The sequence below is a fragment of the Hypanus sabinus genome, chromosome 9 (genome assembly GCF_030144855.1).
Source record: "Hypanus sabinus isolate sHypSab1 chromosome 9, sHypSab1.hap1, whole genome shotgun sequence".
Taxonomy (NCBI): domain Eukaryota; kingdom Metazoa; phylum Chordata; class Chondrichthyes; order Myliobatiformes; family Dasyatidae; genus Hypanus; species Hypanus sabinus.
The window spans coordinates 75,742,922-75,760,617 of NC_082714.1; the positions used below are offsets into that span (position 1 = coordinate 75,742,922).

The 17,696-nt window shown below is 41.6% G+C and overlaps 1 protein-coding gene across 1 annotated transcript in view; it reads right to left on the reverse strand.

Moving 5' to 3' along the window:
• ubqln4 (ubiquilin 4) overlaps nt 1-17,696 on the reverse strand; it is a 55,619-nt gene that overhangs the window by 11,118 nt on the left and 26,805 nt on the right. Inside the window, exons 3-6 of the mRNA XM_059979917.1 lie at nt 17,453-17,616; nt 16,891-17,153; nt 10,790-10,948; nt 994-1,210 (exon numbers count right to left, since the gene is read on the reverse strand). Coding sequence (XP_059835900.1) covers nt 994-1,210; nt 10,790-10,948; nt 16,891-17,153; nt 17,453-17,616 — 803 coding nt within the window. The remainder of the gene's footprint in view (nt 1-993; nt 1,211-10,789; nt 10,949-16,890; nt 17,154-17,452; nt 17,617-17,696) is intronic.

The window sequence follows — 17,696 nt, forward strand, 5'->3', positions numbered from 1 at the left end:
ATCCCACTCCACCCTCTGTCTGCAACCTCCTGAATGATATAATGCAAGCTCAGGCAACCACACCACATCTTCCATCTTGGCATTTTTTAAATTCTCCAGCTTTAGAATACAACCTGTTTTGAATCTGAATCAGACTGTCACCCATCAGTGATTTTCCCTCAGTCTATACAGCCTCACCTGTTGGATATGTCCTATGGGTAAACTAACAGAAAAATATCATGAAGCAGCTAATAATCTACACCTAACTGCTACATTATCTTTTTTCTCACCTTATTACAGACATTTGCTTTGTTTCCCCTATCTTTCCCTCAACCTCCTCTGCAAATGAAAATTATTTTCTATTTGAGTTCTAAAGGATCAGATACAAACTGTTTCTCTATCTACAGATGATGCCCAAATTGCCGAGCACCTGCCACATTTTGTATTTGTGTTTTAAATTAGCATCATCTGCAGTTTTTAAAAAAATTTCCACCTGTCTTAGACTTCCTCCTATACTGGAAATAGTTCTCTAAGGTAGATTTCTACAGGTTGCATCCTGTAGGGGACATTCAAAGGGAATCTTGAGGCTATACTGTGTCTAACCTGCACCAACTTTGCCCTGGCAATGTGCAAAAGGACAGAGTACAGGGAGTTTGCTGCGTGCATAACGTAAGCCCTGGGAGTGTGTGGTTGGAACAATGGAAGATGGAGCTTCCCTTTAACCAGTACTATCCATACTTAGGAGATCAATATGGGAAATCTGGAGGGAACTTTATTTTGTGTCTAACTTGCTCTGTTCTTGCCCTGGGTATGTGTGACAGGACACTGTAGTGGAAGCTTCACTGTTGCCAACCCACCCTGTTCCTGCCTCCAAGTTCTATGTCTGAAAAGTTGTAATTACCAATTTTTAAAATCAGCACAAAACAATTTGTTAGCCTAAAGCAAGAGGTCTAACCGTTAAGAGAGATATATCAACAGACACATACGATTGTATGTAACAACAGAGATACATACCATTTCCTAAGCTCCCTGTGTTGATGCCAAAGGGATTTGATACAGGTGGTGTTGTCTGATTGGTGCTGTTTCCTCCTTCACTGTTGGAGCTGGCAGCTGGAGAAGAGGGTGATGTTGTGACCCAGGGGTTGGGCAAAGGCTCCCTGTTCTCAGTCCGAGATGGTTGAGCATTACTGTCCGAACCACCACCAAGGGCAGTAAAGGGGTTGCCCCCAAACTACAAAATAAAAGCACATTAAAGGTCATGATAGACAATTCAACAGAACCCAGTAATTGTAATACAAAGGTCTAATCAAGACTCCAATCATTTGTCAATTTGGTATCTTTATTTGTGAAGAGCAGCAGGGATAAGGCAGGTGGAACAGAGCTTGTGAGTACAACTTCAGAGAAAATTCTGAGAGACAGGATTTGCACTTGGAAACAAGGTTTCACAACAGACTGTGCATGGAGACAAGGGGACATCCTATCTGACTAATTTGATTGAATTTTTCAATGAAGCCAGAACAGTTGTTGTCTCTACGCCCTGGACTACATATTAAAGCCTTTGACATCCCACACATTAAAATGACCAAAAAAAAGTTGGCAAGTTGTCAAAATGGATCTGATGTTGGCTTGGTAATAGGAAATAAAAGGTATAACTATAGGTCCTTTTTGAGACCAGCAGTGCTAGGTTCATTCTGTTAATGACTTGAATATGAATACAGAAGGCATGTTATGATGTGCATACATAATAAAGAACTTAAGTTCCCATTGTGCAATGTGGGTATTCACCAGGAGCCGGAGTCGATGTTGGTTAGCTGGTAGCGCATGCTCAGGTCGAGCAGAAGCCATTACTGTTGATACAAATATGTTAGTTTACTCGCGTTGTTTGTCTTTATTAAGAAGCATAACATGCAGTCAGGAGTCGGTATGAAGTCTAAACAGGGAGTGCAAAGGAATACCGCGAGCGACTAAGCAAGTTCTGGTGGGAAAGAAAAGCCTGAGAATGGAAGGTGGTAACAGCAAGGAGGTCAACCAAACTTATTGCGTCCAGAAGCCCACCAAAAGATTAAGGTGAGCAACACCGAAAATCCCCACAATGGATAACCTAAGTCGTAATGCACCTGTAGTTTAACAGCAATTTAACAGATAACTGGAAATGCTTCAAACAGCGATAGAATATATATTTAGCAGCCAGTAAAGCCAGAAGGGCGGATGAAAAACTGAAGGAGTTTATCTTTCTACACATAATTGGTGAAGATGCTTTGGACATCTGTAACAGCTTTCATATTGATGAGACAGCTCTTACATTGGTCACTCTGATGAACAAAATCTGAGGAGTATTTTGTCCAAAGTAGAACACCACATTTGAAAAGATACAAGCTTTTTTCCTGTGACCAGAAGCAAAGTGTCAACTTCAACCAATACTTAGCTGAGCTTCACACACTGAGTAAGTTCTGTGAGTTTGGAGATTTGAGAGACTCACTAGTTAGAAACAAAATAGTTTGCAGAATCTCAGATAATGAACTTCGAGAAAGCCTGCTCTGTGAGAAAAACAAAATGAATGCTGGAAAGGGCTGTGGATGTGTGCAGGGCAGTGGAGACCACACAAGCACAAACCAAGGAGCTGTACAGGACAGAAACAACAATGCATGCTGTGAAAGCAGAGGGGCAGAGGACAAGGCATTTGCCAAAACAACAGCATAGCAAAGTAGTAGGATCAAATAGCAAATGTGGAGGTAGGCACATCCCAAAGACATACCCAGCTTATGGAAAGTCCTGCCATATACATAAGAAAATAAGAAATAGGAGCAGGAGTACGCCATTTGGTCCATTGACACTGCTCCACCATTCAATAAGATCATGGCTGATCTGTCCGTAAACTCAGCTCCATCTATCTGCCTTTTCCCCATTACCCTTAATTCCCCTACTATGTAAAAATCTTATCTAACCGTATCTTAAATACATTTAGTGAAGAAGGCTCGACAGCTTCCCTGGGCAGAGATTCACCATTCTCTGGGAAAAACAGCTTCTCCTCATCTCCGTCCTATATCTTCTCCCCTGAATCTTGAGGCATTGTCCCCTAGTTCTAGTCTCACCTACCAATGGAAACAACTTTCCTACTTTTATCTTATTGATCCCTTTCAAAATTTTGTATGTTTCTATAAGATTCCCTCTCATTCTTCTGAATTCCAAAGAGTATAGTCCCAGGTAACTCAATGTCTCCTCGTAGGTTAACCCCTTCATCTCTGGAATCAACCTGCTGAACCTCCTCTGCACTACCTCCAAAGCCAGTATATCCTTCCTCAAGTATGGACACCAGAACTGCACACAGTACTCCAGGCGCAGTCTCACCAGTACCCTGTATAGTTGCAGCATGACCTCGCTGTTCTTGAATTCAATCCCTCCAGCAATGAAGGCCAACAATCCATTTGCCTTCTTAAAAACCTGTTGTACCTGCAAGCCAACTTCTTTGCAATTCATGCACAAGCACTCCCAAGTTCCCCCACACAACAGCATGCTGCAATCTTTCACCATTTAAATAATAATCTGCTCTTCTACTATTCCTTCCAAAGTGGATGATCTTGCATTTACCAAAGTTGTATTCCATCTGTCAGACTTTGGCCCACTCACTTAGCCTATCTATATCCCTCTGTAGACTCTCAACAGCCTCTGTACAATTTGCTTTTCCATTCAGTTTAGTGTCATCAGCAAATTTTGCTGCGCTACACTCAGACCCTCTTCTAAATCTTCCAAATAAATGATAAACAGCTGCGGGTTCAGCACCGACCCTTGTGGCACCCCACTCAGCACTGACTACCAACCAGAGAAACACCCATTTATACCAATTCTCTCGCTTCTATTGGTTAACCAATCCACTATCCATGTCAATAAACTTCCTTCGATTCCATTCATCCGTATCTCATTGTGCGGCACCTTATTGAATGCCTTCTGGAAATCCAAGTATACAATATTCACCTGTTCCCCTCTATCCACTGCACTCATTATGTCCTCAAAGAACTCCAGTAAGTTTGTCAAACAGGACCTGCCCTTTCTGACCATAATGGATGACATCATCGCTTGGGGATCCACTTGGATGAGCATAATGACACATGGCAACCGGTGGCCTATGCATCACATAATGACACATGGCAACCGGTGGCCTATGCATCAAGGGCTTTAACAAGCATGGAAACCAATTATGCACAGATAAGAGAAAGAGCTTCTTGCCAGATCATATGCATGCAAAAGATTCCATCAGTATATCTTTGGACAAACTTTTGAAGTGGAGACAGACCATAAACCACTGGTCTCAATTATGTCTGAACCACTAAATGACTGTTGCATGAGAATACAACACACGTCAACAAGGCTGCAGAAATATGACATGAAGATAATCTACATACCAGGTAAAGAAAGCTTGCTGCCAATGCACTGTCTCAAGTAGTCAACAAGAAGAGTAACCAAGAGTTTAACGCTGATATACAGGTCTATGTTGACATGATTATCACCTCCATTCCAGTATCTTCCAATTAAACAGCGAAGATTACGACAGCAGCAGGGACAGATGAAATAACGGAAGTACTCAAAAAAACAGAAGAGATGGTCAGCAACTAAGAATGACCATCCAATATGTATTTGGGATTATTGTGTATGCAGAGCTGAACTGTCAATAGCAAAAGATATGGTCTTCAAAGGGAACAGATTGGTGATTCCAATGTCACTATGCAAGGAAATGCTTCAGAAGATGTATAAAGGGCACCTTGGTGAGGACCTAAGACAGCAAGCTCCAAACATAGCTGTGTCACGTCGCCTGTCAGTACACCAAAGGGGCCAGCAGATGTAAGAACTATACTTGCTGTTTAGAGTTTTCAGAAAAACACCAATATTAATGCAGCTAGTGAAAGCAATACATCTCTGAAGACAAATAGCAGATCAAAAAGGATCAGCAAACCATCTCAGAGACTGATTGAGAGTTGCTGAGTGAATAAAGGTCTGTATTTGCTCATTACAATTGAAGTTAATGTAAATATTATTGTTAGGAAGCAGGTATATGAAGACATAGCATTATGTTTGTTTCTTCTTTAAAGTGGAAAATGTGTTATGTGTGTGTATATAATAGAGAACACACGCTTTATTATGTTCCCAGTGAGCAATGCAGGTGGTTCACCTGGAACCAGAAGTGACGTTGGTGAGCTGGTGGTGCACTCAGGTCAATAAAAATGTGTTAGTTTTAACCACACTGTTTGTCTTTATTAAGAATATAACAAAAGGCACATAAATTCACAAATGACATGAAAATTGGTGGAGTTATTGATAGTGAGTAACATCGTTTTAGGCTACAGGGAACAATGGCAAATGGAATATAAATTCTTGAAGAGTACTTATTAAGATCAAACTTAATACAATGGCTAAAGTTGAAAAAATATGTAATAAGATTCAAAAAAATGTTGTTAAAAAAAAACAGCCAGAACTTCGCAGCAGTCTTATCAAAGCTAAGAAAAAGTAAACATGCTAAAGTAGAAAAAGTGTGAACTAAATCAAGCCAACTGAGCTAGTAATTAATTTAAACTAATCAAAAGTAAGAAATAAGTAACATGCTGAAAGAACAGTACGAGAAAAATGGTAAAATGTCTAGTGAACAAATCTGTTAACTGAGCGAGTTGCCCTTCATAAATGCACCCCTATCAAATTGCATGGCGTCCTTGATTGTCTCGAATTACAAGACCATCTGAAACAGACGTGCTGCACAGCAACAACCTTTGGTGGGTGTATCTGCCAACCCAGCAGGCAATGTTAACAGTGATGTCACTTATGTTGGAACACAGCCAACAAAGACTAGGCCCCAGAAACAGCAAACACCTTGGGAACTCAAAGGAACTGCAAAGTAAGTATAACACTGACTCAGAGACCCGTGGTGCCTTAACTGATGACAGTGATGAGCTAATTGGTCTAATTGCCCCAATAAAAACTAATGAAGTGAAAACATGCAAGATTGAAAATGAAATTTATGTAGGGTGACTGGAGGTTTAACATCAACCACCAGAACCAGGAAAGCTTGACTAATTGGTCCATTTGTGTGAAGAAATTCTACCTCCTAACAAAGGAAGCTTAAAGACTTGGGCTGAACTTCAATGAATTAAGACAGTTGACACGTCGAATGGAAAGATGGTTGGGATGCAAATAGAAATGGTTGGAATGACAATCCCCAAAATAAGATTGATAGTAAGAAAGTGATTGATTGTAAACAAAAAGTTTCAGAGGATGTTTCTGAATATGAAATATTGGACAGTTTGGATCAGCTACTCAGGAGTTCAACTGAATATGGAAGAATACACATATAACTCCCTCAAGTTGACCTTCATGGATGGTCTGAAACCAGAGTTGTCAAAATGGTGAAGCTAATGAAAGTAAATCGGAGTGAAACTACCATTTCCTTACAGTGATCTGGTGCAAAATGCCAAACAAGTGGACCAAGATTTTGAAGTCCAAATAAGATCAGTACAGATGAACCAGCTGTCCACAGCTGCTAATCAGAACAAGTGAACTGGAATTCGAAACAATATGTTAATTTACTAGTTGGAAATGAATAAGAAGTACTTTATTTGCTCAATTACCTAGCCTTCATAAAGCAAACTTGGACAAAGTACAATTGCAACAAGAGGAAGTGCTTTACTTGGGACAGAAAATTTCCCAAAATGAGAAATCATTGAAGGTTGTGCAAAAGGCCATTATATCAGCAAAATCATCTACAACAGCCCAGCAACCAAACACTTCTAGGTTTATGCAGAGCATGGATCGATTCACATGCTTAAAATGCTCAACTCCTCATTAGTCTGCTGAACGACACCAAGCAAGCACTCAGGCAACCTTGTATTCTTAATGAAGAACAGATGAAAGCTTTTCAAACTTTAAAGGTGATACTAATGCTGCTAAATTGGACTTAAACAGCTTTAAGATGGGGTTAGCTCCTACGAGCAGTTCAGGCAACCTACCTGGTAGTCATGAATGCTTCTAACATCAAGGTGGATCAGAGTTTAAACGCTCAGTGTCTGCATGAAAAAGACTATGAAAAAGGCTTCTCAAGTGTCAGTTGTTCAGGGGTCCAAGTGGTTCACTAATCTTGAGGCACCTAATATTATCATTCAATGAACAAGTCCAGTGAATCCAGCTACACTGTTGCCTTGGACATGGAAGACTATGATTGATCAAGACAGTGCAAGAACAATCACATACCAAGAAAATGCAAATTACCATAAAGAAGTGCCTTTGTTGATCCCAGATCTGATTCTTTAAACATGGCTCCTCAACCATTGAGGGAACAACCTGAATGGCTGGTTGAGCTGTTGTCACAGAAAATGAAGTGATGGCCTCAAGAAACATGACCCCTTGTACCCCTGCACAACAGTCAGAACTGAAAGCTTTGATTGAAGCCTGTAAACTAGCAGAAGGAAGATCAGCTAACATTACACTGATTCTCGATATGCTTTTAGAGTTATTCATGATTTTGGAAATTTATGGAGACAAAGAAAATCTCTTACAGCAATGGGAAGTTCAATCAAGAATGCCCAACTAGTATGAGAACCTTTGGAAGTCACACAACTACCATCAAAATTTGCGATATCGAAATGTAAAGGTCACTCCAAAATGACCACAACAGAAAGCTGTGGAAACCCATTGACAGATAAAACTGCATATACAGCAGCAAGGGAAGGAATAAAGAAAATCTAAGAAATAGAAAACATGATAACTGAAACTGTGGAAACCAAGTTGAACTCTGTATCATACATGAACATACAAGATATTCAAGAAATGCAAAAATGAACACTCAAATCAAGAGAAGTGGTACTGCATGGAAAATGACGGGTATGGAGAAATGGCACTAGTCATACATTAGTGGACCCAATTGAACTGCTTCCTTATCTGGCACAGCAGATACACTCCATAGGACACATTGGAGGGCAAAAGCTGATTGACGGGTTCTCCCATTGGTGTTGGAATCCAAAGTTCAGGATGCAAGCTCGACAAACATTTGAGATGTATGACATGCCAGAAAACAAACACTGGATGAACAGAAAAGCAACCTCAACTAAGTGCTCCTGCCCTACCTGGTTCATTTTCACATCTACTAGTGGGCTACATTACTTTACCAAAGTGACAAGGATATTCAGATGTCCAAACAATAGTGGACACATTTTCAATATGGATGGAAACCATTGAGCAAAAGATACTGCCACACAGCCACAAAGTATCACAAGGAAGGAGTACCATGGCCTAAAGCTCTTCCTTTAGTTTTCATGCAGTATCAGAGTAACCCCAAACAAGAAAAAAAACTGAGTCCATTTGAAGGGGTACCAAAGCTTCTGATGTCACTACTGGGCGGTTCAGTCTCTGATAGCCTGACACACACATTACAGCAGATAACTTAGTTGATTATTGTGTGAAATCGGACTGCTAGAAAATGATGCTGAAGAGGTAATAATGGAGGGGGGGCAATAAAATGACAGATGAACTGAATAGGTATTCTGCATCAGTTTTCATGTGGAAGACATTAGCAGTATGGTGAAAATTCCATGTGTCAGGAGAGGAAGTGTGTGAAGTTACCATAACTGGAGAGACAGTTCTAGGGAAACCAAAAGGGCTGAAGATAGGTAAGTCATCTGGATCAGATGGTGTACACCTAGAGTTTTAAAAGAGGTGGCTGAAGAAATAGTGGAGGCATTAGTAATGATCTTTCAAGAATCACTAGATTCTGGAATGGTTCCAGAAGAGTATAGAATTGCTAATGTCACTCTACTCTTCAAGAAGAGAGACAGGCAGAAGAAGGGAAACTAGAGCCAGTTAGCCTGACCTCAATGGATGGGAAGATGTCAGTCGATTATTAAGGATGAGATCTCTGGGTACTTGGAGGCACATGATAAAATAGAGTGTAGTTAGCATGGTTTATTAAAGGGAAAATCTTGCTTGATAAATCTGTTGGAATTCCCTGAAGAAATAACAAGCAGAATAGACAAAAAAGAATTGATTGATGTTGTATACTTGGATTTTCAGAAGGCCTTTGACAAGGTGCAACATGAGGCTGCTAAACAAAGTACGAAACTATGGTATTACAGTAAAGTTTTTAGCATGGATAAAGCAGTGGTTGATTGGCAGGAGGTAAAGAATGAGAATAAAGGGAGCCTTTTCTGGCTGGCTGTCGGTGACTAGTGGTGTTCCGCAGGGGTCTGTGTTGGGATAGATTCTTTTATGTTATATGTCAATGTCTGAATGATGGAATGATGGAATGACTTTGTTAAAAAATTTGCAGACAATATGAAAATAGGTGGAGGGGTAGGTAGTTTTGAGCTACAAAAGAACAAATAGTTTGGGATAATGGGCAAAGAAATGGAAGGTGGAATATAGAGTCAGGTAATGTACAGTCATGCACTTTGGTAGAAAAAATGAAAGGGGAGACTACATTCTAAATGGAGAGAAAACACAAAAAACATGAGGTGCAAAGGGACTTGAAAGTCCTTGTGCAGGATTCCCTAAAGATTAATTTGCTATTTGAGTCTGTGGTGAGGAAGGCAAATGCCTTCATTTCAAGAGGTCTAGAATATAAAAGCAAGGTTGTAATGTTGGGTCAGAAACTACAGAGGGTTCAAAGGAGATTCACAAAAATGAGTCCAGGATTGAATGGCTTGTCATATAAAGAGCGTTTGATGGCTCGGGTCTGTATTCAGTAGAATTTAGAAGAATGAGGGGTGACCTCATTGAAACCTATCAAATGGTGAAAGACCTTCATAGAGTAGATGTGGAGGTGTTTCCTAAGGTGGGAGAGTTGAAGACCAGAGGACACAGTCTCAGAATAGAGGGGTGTCCTTTTAGAATGGAGGAGAAATTTTAATCAGAGAGTGGCAAATCTGTGGAATTTTTTGCCACAGGCAGCTGTGGAGGCCAGGTCTATTTATATTTAAGGCAGAGGTTAATAGATTGATTGGTCAGGGCATGAAGGGATGTGGGGAGAAGGCAAAAGACTGGATGAGCCAAATGACCTAATTCTGCTCCTATATTGTATGGTCTTATGGAAATTAACCCAAGTTGTTCAGTCTGTTTCTCAACAAGTTACTGACTGCTTAAAGTAGTCCATCAGAAGTAGTACACACCATGGTTCCTGGGAAGAGATCCTGCTCAAGAAATCACATAAGGAACCACTGGGAACTTGGTGGATAGGGCTTTAACAACTACTGTTAATTACCAATTCTGCAGTTGTACAAGGTAAAATAAAGTAGATACACAACAACCCACCGCAAGTAAGCTGAACTGACTCCAGATTAAGACAACCGTTGTGAGAAGACTTCAAACACAAGTATAATTATTGGACATTATGGATTTTATTTGGCATTTATTTAAAGGTGATCATCACCAGAATAATCCAAACTTGAATAAGTGTTCCTGATGTAATGCTACAAATGCTTTTAACAACAGGTATATTTTTTGATATTATATAATTGAAATAGTTTTTGATTAATGTGCATACTTTGTTTTACTGCTGGTATCTTTTCATAATGTGTGGTGTTTTGTCTCCATCTACTGGCAGTAATAGACCCATCCCCACCAGTTCCATACCCTATACTATACAATGATAGACCTGTTCCCCCCCAGTAACGTACCCTGGTGTTATAGTGACAGACCTGTGCAGTACCCTAGTGTTATACAGTGACTGTCCCATCCTCACAAGTTTTGCATCCTGGTGTCATGCTGTAGACCTGTCTCCAGCAGTTTTGTACCCTGGTGTTATTCCTGGTGCAATTATGGAACAAGGAAATGAAGCTACCTGTTCTCTGGCCGCACTGAACATGGGCTCCTGGATGTCAGTGTACATACGCCGCAGAGCATTGTAGCCACCGGGGATGCTCTCCAGGTTGCTGAGTGCCCTGTCCTGGTTCCTCATCATCTCTTGCATCATAGCTGGGTTCCGAGCCAGTTCCATGGTCTATATAGGGTAATGATAGAGGATATACTTAGGATTATTAAAAATTAAACACAGATGTGCAGATGGACTCGATCAGGGTAAGATATTGCTCTTAAATCTGAAGTGTTTAAAACTCAGACAATCCATTTTGCACTACTAAAGCTACATAAATACTACAGACTCTGGAACACTTAACAGATAATGCTCAGTAGATCAGGTAGCATCTCAAAAGTGAGAAACAGTTAAACATTTATTGTTTAAAAATCTTTCATCAGAACTACCACATAACGTGGGAGATTGGCTTCTCTCCCCATAAATACTGTCCAACCTGTTGAAACACTCATTCCTGCCAAGGGTGACAGTAACCCTATCACCCCACAGCAGTCAAAGACTGCTGGCTACAAATGACACTATCAGCATCTCTTACTGTCAAATCTCTATCTCTTCTTTCAGTTAGTCCTGATGAAGGGTCTCAGCCCAAAACGTCGACTGTACTTCTTCCTATAGATGCTGCCTGGCCTGCTGTGTTCCACCAGCATTTTGTTTGTGTTGAATCAGCACAGCAAATCCTATTTATTAAGGACACAATGCAGATACTGGTGAGTGAACTTCCCTTACATTCATCCCTCTCTGGTCCAGTACTGCTCAGGTGATCAATGCAAATTACAGCACAATTTACATCTGAGAAAATGGAACAGTGACCTATCATTTTCCCTTGGGGAAATGTCAAACCTTAAGGACAGACATTTAAGGTAACACACAAAATGTTAGAAGAACTCAGCAGGTCAGGCAGCACCCATTGAAATGAATATCAAGATGAGGTTTTGGGCCTTGACCCTTCATCAGTGGTGATAGGTGAAGCCAGGTGGCTAGGGGGGAATGAAGTAAGAAGCTGGAAGGTTGACAGATGGAAAAGGTAAGTAACTGGAGAATGAAGAATCTGATAGGAGCTGATCAGAGAGGAGAGTGGGCCATAGAGGAAGGAAATGAGCTGGTATTACTAATGGGAATGGATTGTATGAGGCACTGGGAATCTTCATTTAAACCTTTGTAACTCAGAAAAGTACAACACAGGAATATGCCCTTCAACCCTCAAAGTCTGTACTGAACGCAATGCCAAACTAAACTAAATCTCTTCCAACTCTGTGATTCATATCCCTACATATTCAGGTGTTCATTTAAAAGTCACTTATATGCCATTGTCTTATCTGCTTTCACCACCATCCCTGGCATCACATTCCAGACACTCTCATTCCCATTCAGACATGTCAGTCCATGGCTTCCTTTTCTGCTGCGATGAGAACACACTCAGGGCGGAGGAGCAACATATTATATTCCATCTAGGTAGCTTCTAACGATGACATGAACATCAATTTCTTCAAATTCCGGTACTTTTCTTCCTCCCCTTCTATTTTCCCATTCTGGACCCCATTTACCCTTTCTCCTCACAAGTCTATCACCTCCCCTTGGTGTCACTCTTCCTTCCCTTTCTCCCATGATTCTCTAGTACCAGATCCCTTTTATTCCAATCATTTAACTTTTCTATTCATCACCTACCAGTTTATTTCACCCCTCCCCCCCGCCCAACTCATCACCTTTTGGCTTGTAACTCCTCCTCCTCCCCACCATCTTTTTAATTCTGGCATCTTCCCCCTGCCTGTCCAGTCCCGAAGAAGGTTCTCAGTCCAAAACGTCAACTGTTTATTCATTTCCATAGATGTTAACTGACCTGCTAATTTATAGTCACAGAAACAGGTTCTTTGGCCCATCTAGTCCATGCCTAGTCTAATCTGACTGCATCCAGCCCATAGCCCTCCATATCTCTCCTACCCATGTACCCATCCAAATTTCTCTTAAATTCGGAAATTGAACTCACATCCAACACTTGTGCTGGCAGCTTGTTCCACACTCTCACCACCCTTTGTGTGAAGAAGTTCCCCTTCAGGTTCCCCTCAAACACTTCACCTTTCACCATTAACACATGACCCTCAGTGGAAAAAGCCTCTACCTTATTGATACCCCTCATAATTTTGTATACTTATATCAAATCTCCCCTCAATTCTTCAGTATAAAGTCCTAAACGATTCAACCTTTCCTTATAATGCAGGCCCCCAACTCCCAGGCACATCCTTGCTAATTTTGCCTGCACATTTTCAATGTTATTTACATCTTTCCTGCAGGTAGGTGACAAAAGCTGCACACAGTACTCCAAATTAGGGCTCACCAATGTCTTATACAATTTTAACAACCCAACTCCTGTACTCAATACACTGATACCATGCAAGACCTACTCTGTTTGATCCTCGAAAAATGCAACACGTCTGCATTAAATTCCATCTGAAAGCTTTGATAGTCTTCCTCGCTGTCCACTATACCCCCAATCCTGGTGTCATCTGCAAATCTGCTAATCCAGTTTACCATATTATCATCCAGATTGTTGATATATGTAGATGACAAACAACAATGGACCCAGCATCGATCCCTGCAGCACACCATTAGACAAAGGCCTCTAGTCAGAGATGATGACGACTCAGGCCTGAGAAGCCAGCGTCGGGCATTTTCATGCCTTACAAGGCATGGAACGAAATACTGTGTGGCACACCATTCCTCACACAAACATTTTGCAGTATTTTCTTTATTTTATGAGGTCAAGTTGCGAGCTCAACACTCAACCCGGCAAGGATGGAAAGCGTACTCGGGAACGGCCCAACTGGATTCGAACCCCATAACCTCCGTTCCAGAGTCCAGCGCTGATGTCACTGCGCCACCAGCCGATCTAGTCAGAGAGGCAACCATCTACTACCACTCTTCGGCTTCTCCCACAAAGCCACGATCTAATCCAATTCATTACCTTGTCTTGAATGCCAAGCGAATGAACCTTCCTGACCAACTTCCCATGTGGGACATCCTGGAGGATTGGAGGATAGCTAATGTTGTTGCATTGTTTAAGTAAGGCTCTAAGAATAAGCCAGGAAATTATAGGCTGGTGAGGTGACATCAGTAGTGGGAAAGTTATTGGAAGGTTTTCCAAGGGACCTGATATGCAAGTATTTGGATAGGAAGGGACTGTTTAGGGATAGACAACATTGCTTTATATATGGTTATCAGGTTAGCTGATGAAAGCAAGGCAGTGGATGTTACCTATGTGGATTTTAGCAAAGCCAATGATATTGATTGCCAATAAACAACATCTAATGCCTCTGCCTTCATATTGCATATATTCCTCTACTCCCTGCATATCTCAATGACTCGACTGTATCAGCCTCCACTGTAACCCCCAGCAACACATTCGAAGGACCCACCACTGTGTAGAAGAACCCCATCCTGTACATTTCCTTTGTACTTACTCCCTCACCCTAAATGTATGCTCTCTAGTATTAGACATTTTGACCCTACTCCAGATGCAACCTAACCAGGGTTTTATAAAGTAAACACGAGGAGATCTGCAGATGCTGGAAATTCAAACACCACACACAAAATGCTGGTGGAACACAGCAGGCCAAGCAGCATCTATAAGGAGAAGCACTGTCGACGTTTCGGGCCGAGACCCTTCGTCAGGACTAGACCTTTTATAAAGTTGCAACCTAACTTCCTGACTTCTGATTTGTCTCTACCAGCCTATTGACTTGTGCAGTCACTTTCAGGGAGATATGGATTTGGACCCTGGAATCCCTTTGTACATCACACTGTTAAGGGACCTGTCATTAACAGTATGAACATAGAACATTGCAACACAGAAACGATGTTGTGCCGAACCAGCTAAAAGGTAAATCAAACATCCCCCTCAAAAACTAATCTTTCCTACCTATACAAAGCCCATATCCCTCCATTTTCCTCATATTCTTGTGCCTATCTGAACAATTTTCAAAGGTCTCTAATGTATTTGCCTCTACCACCAAACCAGACGGCACATTCCAGGCATCCACCACTCTGAGTAAAAAAACTTACCCCTCACATCCCCTATGAACCTATCCCCTCGCACCTTCAATGCATGCCCTCTGGTAATAAAACATTTCCACCCTGAGAAAAAGATGCTCCCTGTCTACTCTATCTATGACTATCATAATCTTATAAACCTGTCAGATCTCCTCTCAACCTCTGCCATGCCAGAAAAAAAAACCAAGTTTGTCCAGCCTCATGATAGCACATGCCCTCTAAATCAGGCAGCATTCTAGTAAACTTCTTCTGCACCCTCTCCAAAGCCTCAACATCCTTCCTATAGTGGGGTGACCAGAAATGTATGCAATATTCCAGGTGTGGCTTAACCAGAATTTTATAAAGTTATAACAGAACCTCTTGACTTTTGAACTCAATGCCTTGACTTATAAAAGCAAATTTTCTGAAAGCCTTCTTAACCACCTTATCAACCTGTGTAGCCACTTCCAAGGAGCTATGAATTTGGGCCCTGAGATTTCTCAACTCAACTCCTTGCATTTGCCCTAGCAAGGTGCCACATTTCACATTTATCCGGGATAAACTCCAACTGCCATTTCTCTGTCCATAATAACTGATTGAAATTGTGCTGTATTCTTTGCCAGTCTTCTACACTGTCAATAACTCCACCAATCTTGGTATGATCCACAAACTTACTAATGTACACACCTACATTTTCATCCAAGTCATTTATATACATCAAAATAGCAGAAGTACCAGCACAGATTCCTGTGGAACACCTCTGATTACAGACCTCCAGCTCGAATAAGTCCCTTCGACCACTACCCTGTCTTCATGAACAAGCCAGTTCTGAATCCGAACATCCAATCTGTTGTGGACCCCATGCATCCTAATCTTCTGTGTTAGCTTCCCATGAGGGACTTTGTCAAGCGCCTCACTAAAATCCATGAAGAGAACATCCACTAGACCACCTTCATCAATCTCTCTCGTCATCTTGTCACTTTCTTGAGTCAAAAAAACTCAATCAAATTGGTAAATTCTAATAAACCAATTGGTTTATTGTTCCAATGTGAAATCCCTCAACTGTGTCAATTCATGAGGAACTCCATCTTACTTTTCATTCCAGAAGTACAACACATCACACTTGCCCGAATTAAACTATCTGCATCCCTTTGCCTGTATCTGCAATTGATATAAGAGACGCGATGTAATGATGCAGCTCTATAAAACTCTAGTTAGGCCACACTTGGGAGTACTGTGTTCAGTTCTGGTCGCCTCACTATAGGAAGGATGTGGAAGCATTGGAAAGGGTACAGAGGAGATTTACCAGGATGCTGCCTGGTTTAGAGAGTATGGATTATGATCAGAGATTAAGGGAGCTAGGGCTTTACTCTTTGGAGAGGAGGAAGATGAGAGGAGACATGATAGAGGTGTACAAGATATTAAGAGGAATAGACAGAGTGGACAGCCAGCACCTCTTCCCCAGGGCACCACTGCTCAGTACAAGAGGACATCGCTTTAAGGTAAGGGGAGGGTAGTTCAAGGGGGATATTAGAGGAAGGTTTCTCACTCAGAGAGTGGTTGGTGCGTGGAATGCACTGCCTGAGTCAGTGGTGGAGGCAGATACACTAGTGAAATTTAAGACTACTAAACAGGTATATGGAGGAATTTAAGGTGGGGGGTTATATGGGAGGCAGGGTTTGAGGGTCAGCACTACATTGTGGGCCGAAGGGCCTGTAACGCGCTGTATTATTCTATGTTCTATATTATATATATTGCTGTATGATGTGGCAACCTTCTACACTACAATATTACCATCAATCTTCGTATTACCTGCAAACTTCCTAACATATTTGCATTTTAATCTAGGTAATTTTATTTTTATATAAAACCCAGAACAGCAAAGGTCTGAGTAAGGACCCCTGTTGAACACCACTACTCACTGATCTCCAGTCAGAAATTTGTGCTAGGAAGGACCAGTTATCTCTTTTAGTAGCATCATTTGAACTGCACTCTGGCAATTCAATTAAACCTCAGTTTAAAGGAACACAGCAATGAGAGATCTTCACCTGTCTCATTAACTCTGGGTTGTTCAACATGTGACTGATCTCTGGGTTCCTCTCCATCAGCTGCTGCATCTGAGGGTTTGCCATGATCATCTGCCTCATGAGGTCTGGGTTGGACATCATGTTTTGCACAAAGGGATTCTCCATGATCTGGGCCAGCATGTCCGGGTTTGACATGAGCTGTCGTTGCATCTGCTGCTGTAGTTCCATGAAGTTTGCCGAACCCATGCCCAGGCTCCCGAGTCCAGGAATGCCACCAAATCCAGCTAAGCAGAGAGAAACACAAACTCATCACAAACAGGCCATTCCAAACCTAACTGGCTCATGCCTGCTCTCTGGCATCTCACCCAGATGACTTTTGGACCCAGGAAGCATACACTACCAGACAGTGTAGCCTTGGAGCATATTGCATCTATGTCTGATGCTGCTCTCAATGAATGCCATCATGTGTGCAGCCTTCAGTACAAGTCCCATTGTATAGTACTTGGACCTTTCCCTTGCTCCCTCATCATCATCCTCCCCAGACAGTCAAACCAATAGCACTGTGCACAACTACAAATCTTACATAATACAGACTGAGAAGACGTGGGTGTTCCTGTTGCAGGTGCTGTGTTCGCCCCACTGCTAGTGCTGGTAACAGTAGCTGTGGTAGGCTCGGTCCGTGTAGCAGTCTCCTCAGAATTGGGAGTGCTGGACGACGTTGAAGGCTGTGTAGCAGAGTCCTGGAGCCTGGTAAAACAAACCACAAGAGGCCAATATCAGCGAGGTGCAAGTGAATGAGGAACTTTACTGCACAAGATCCATCAACA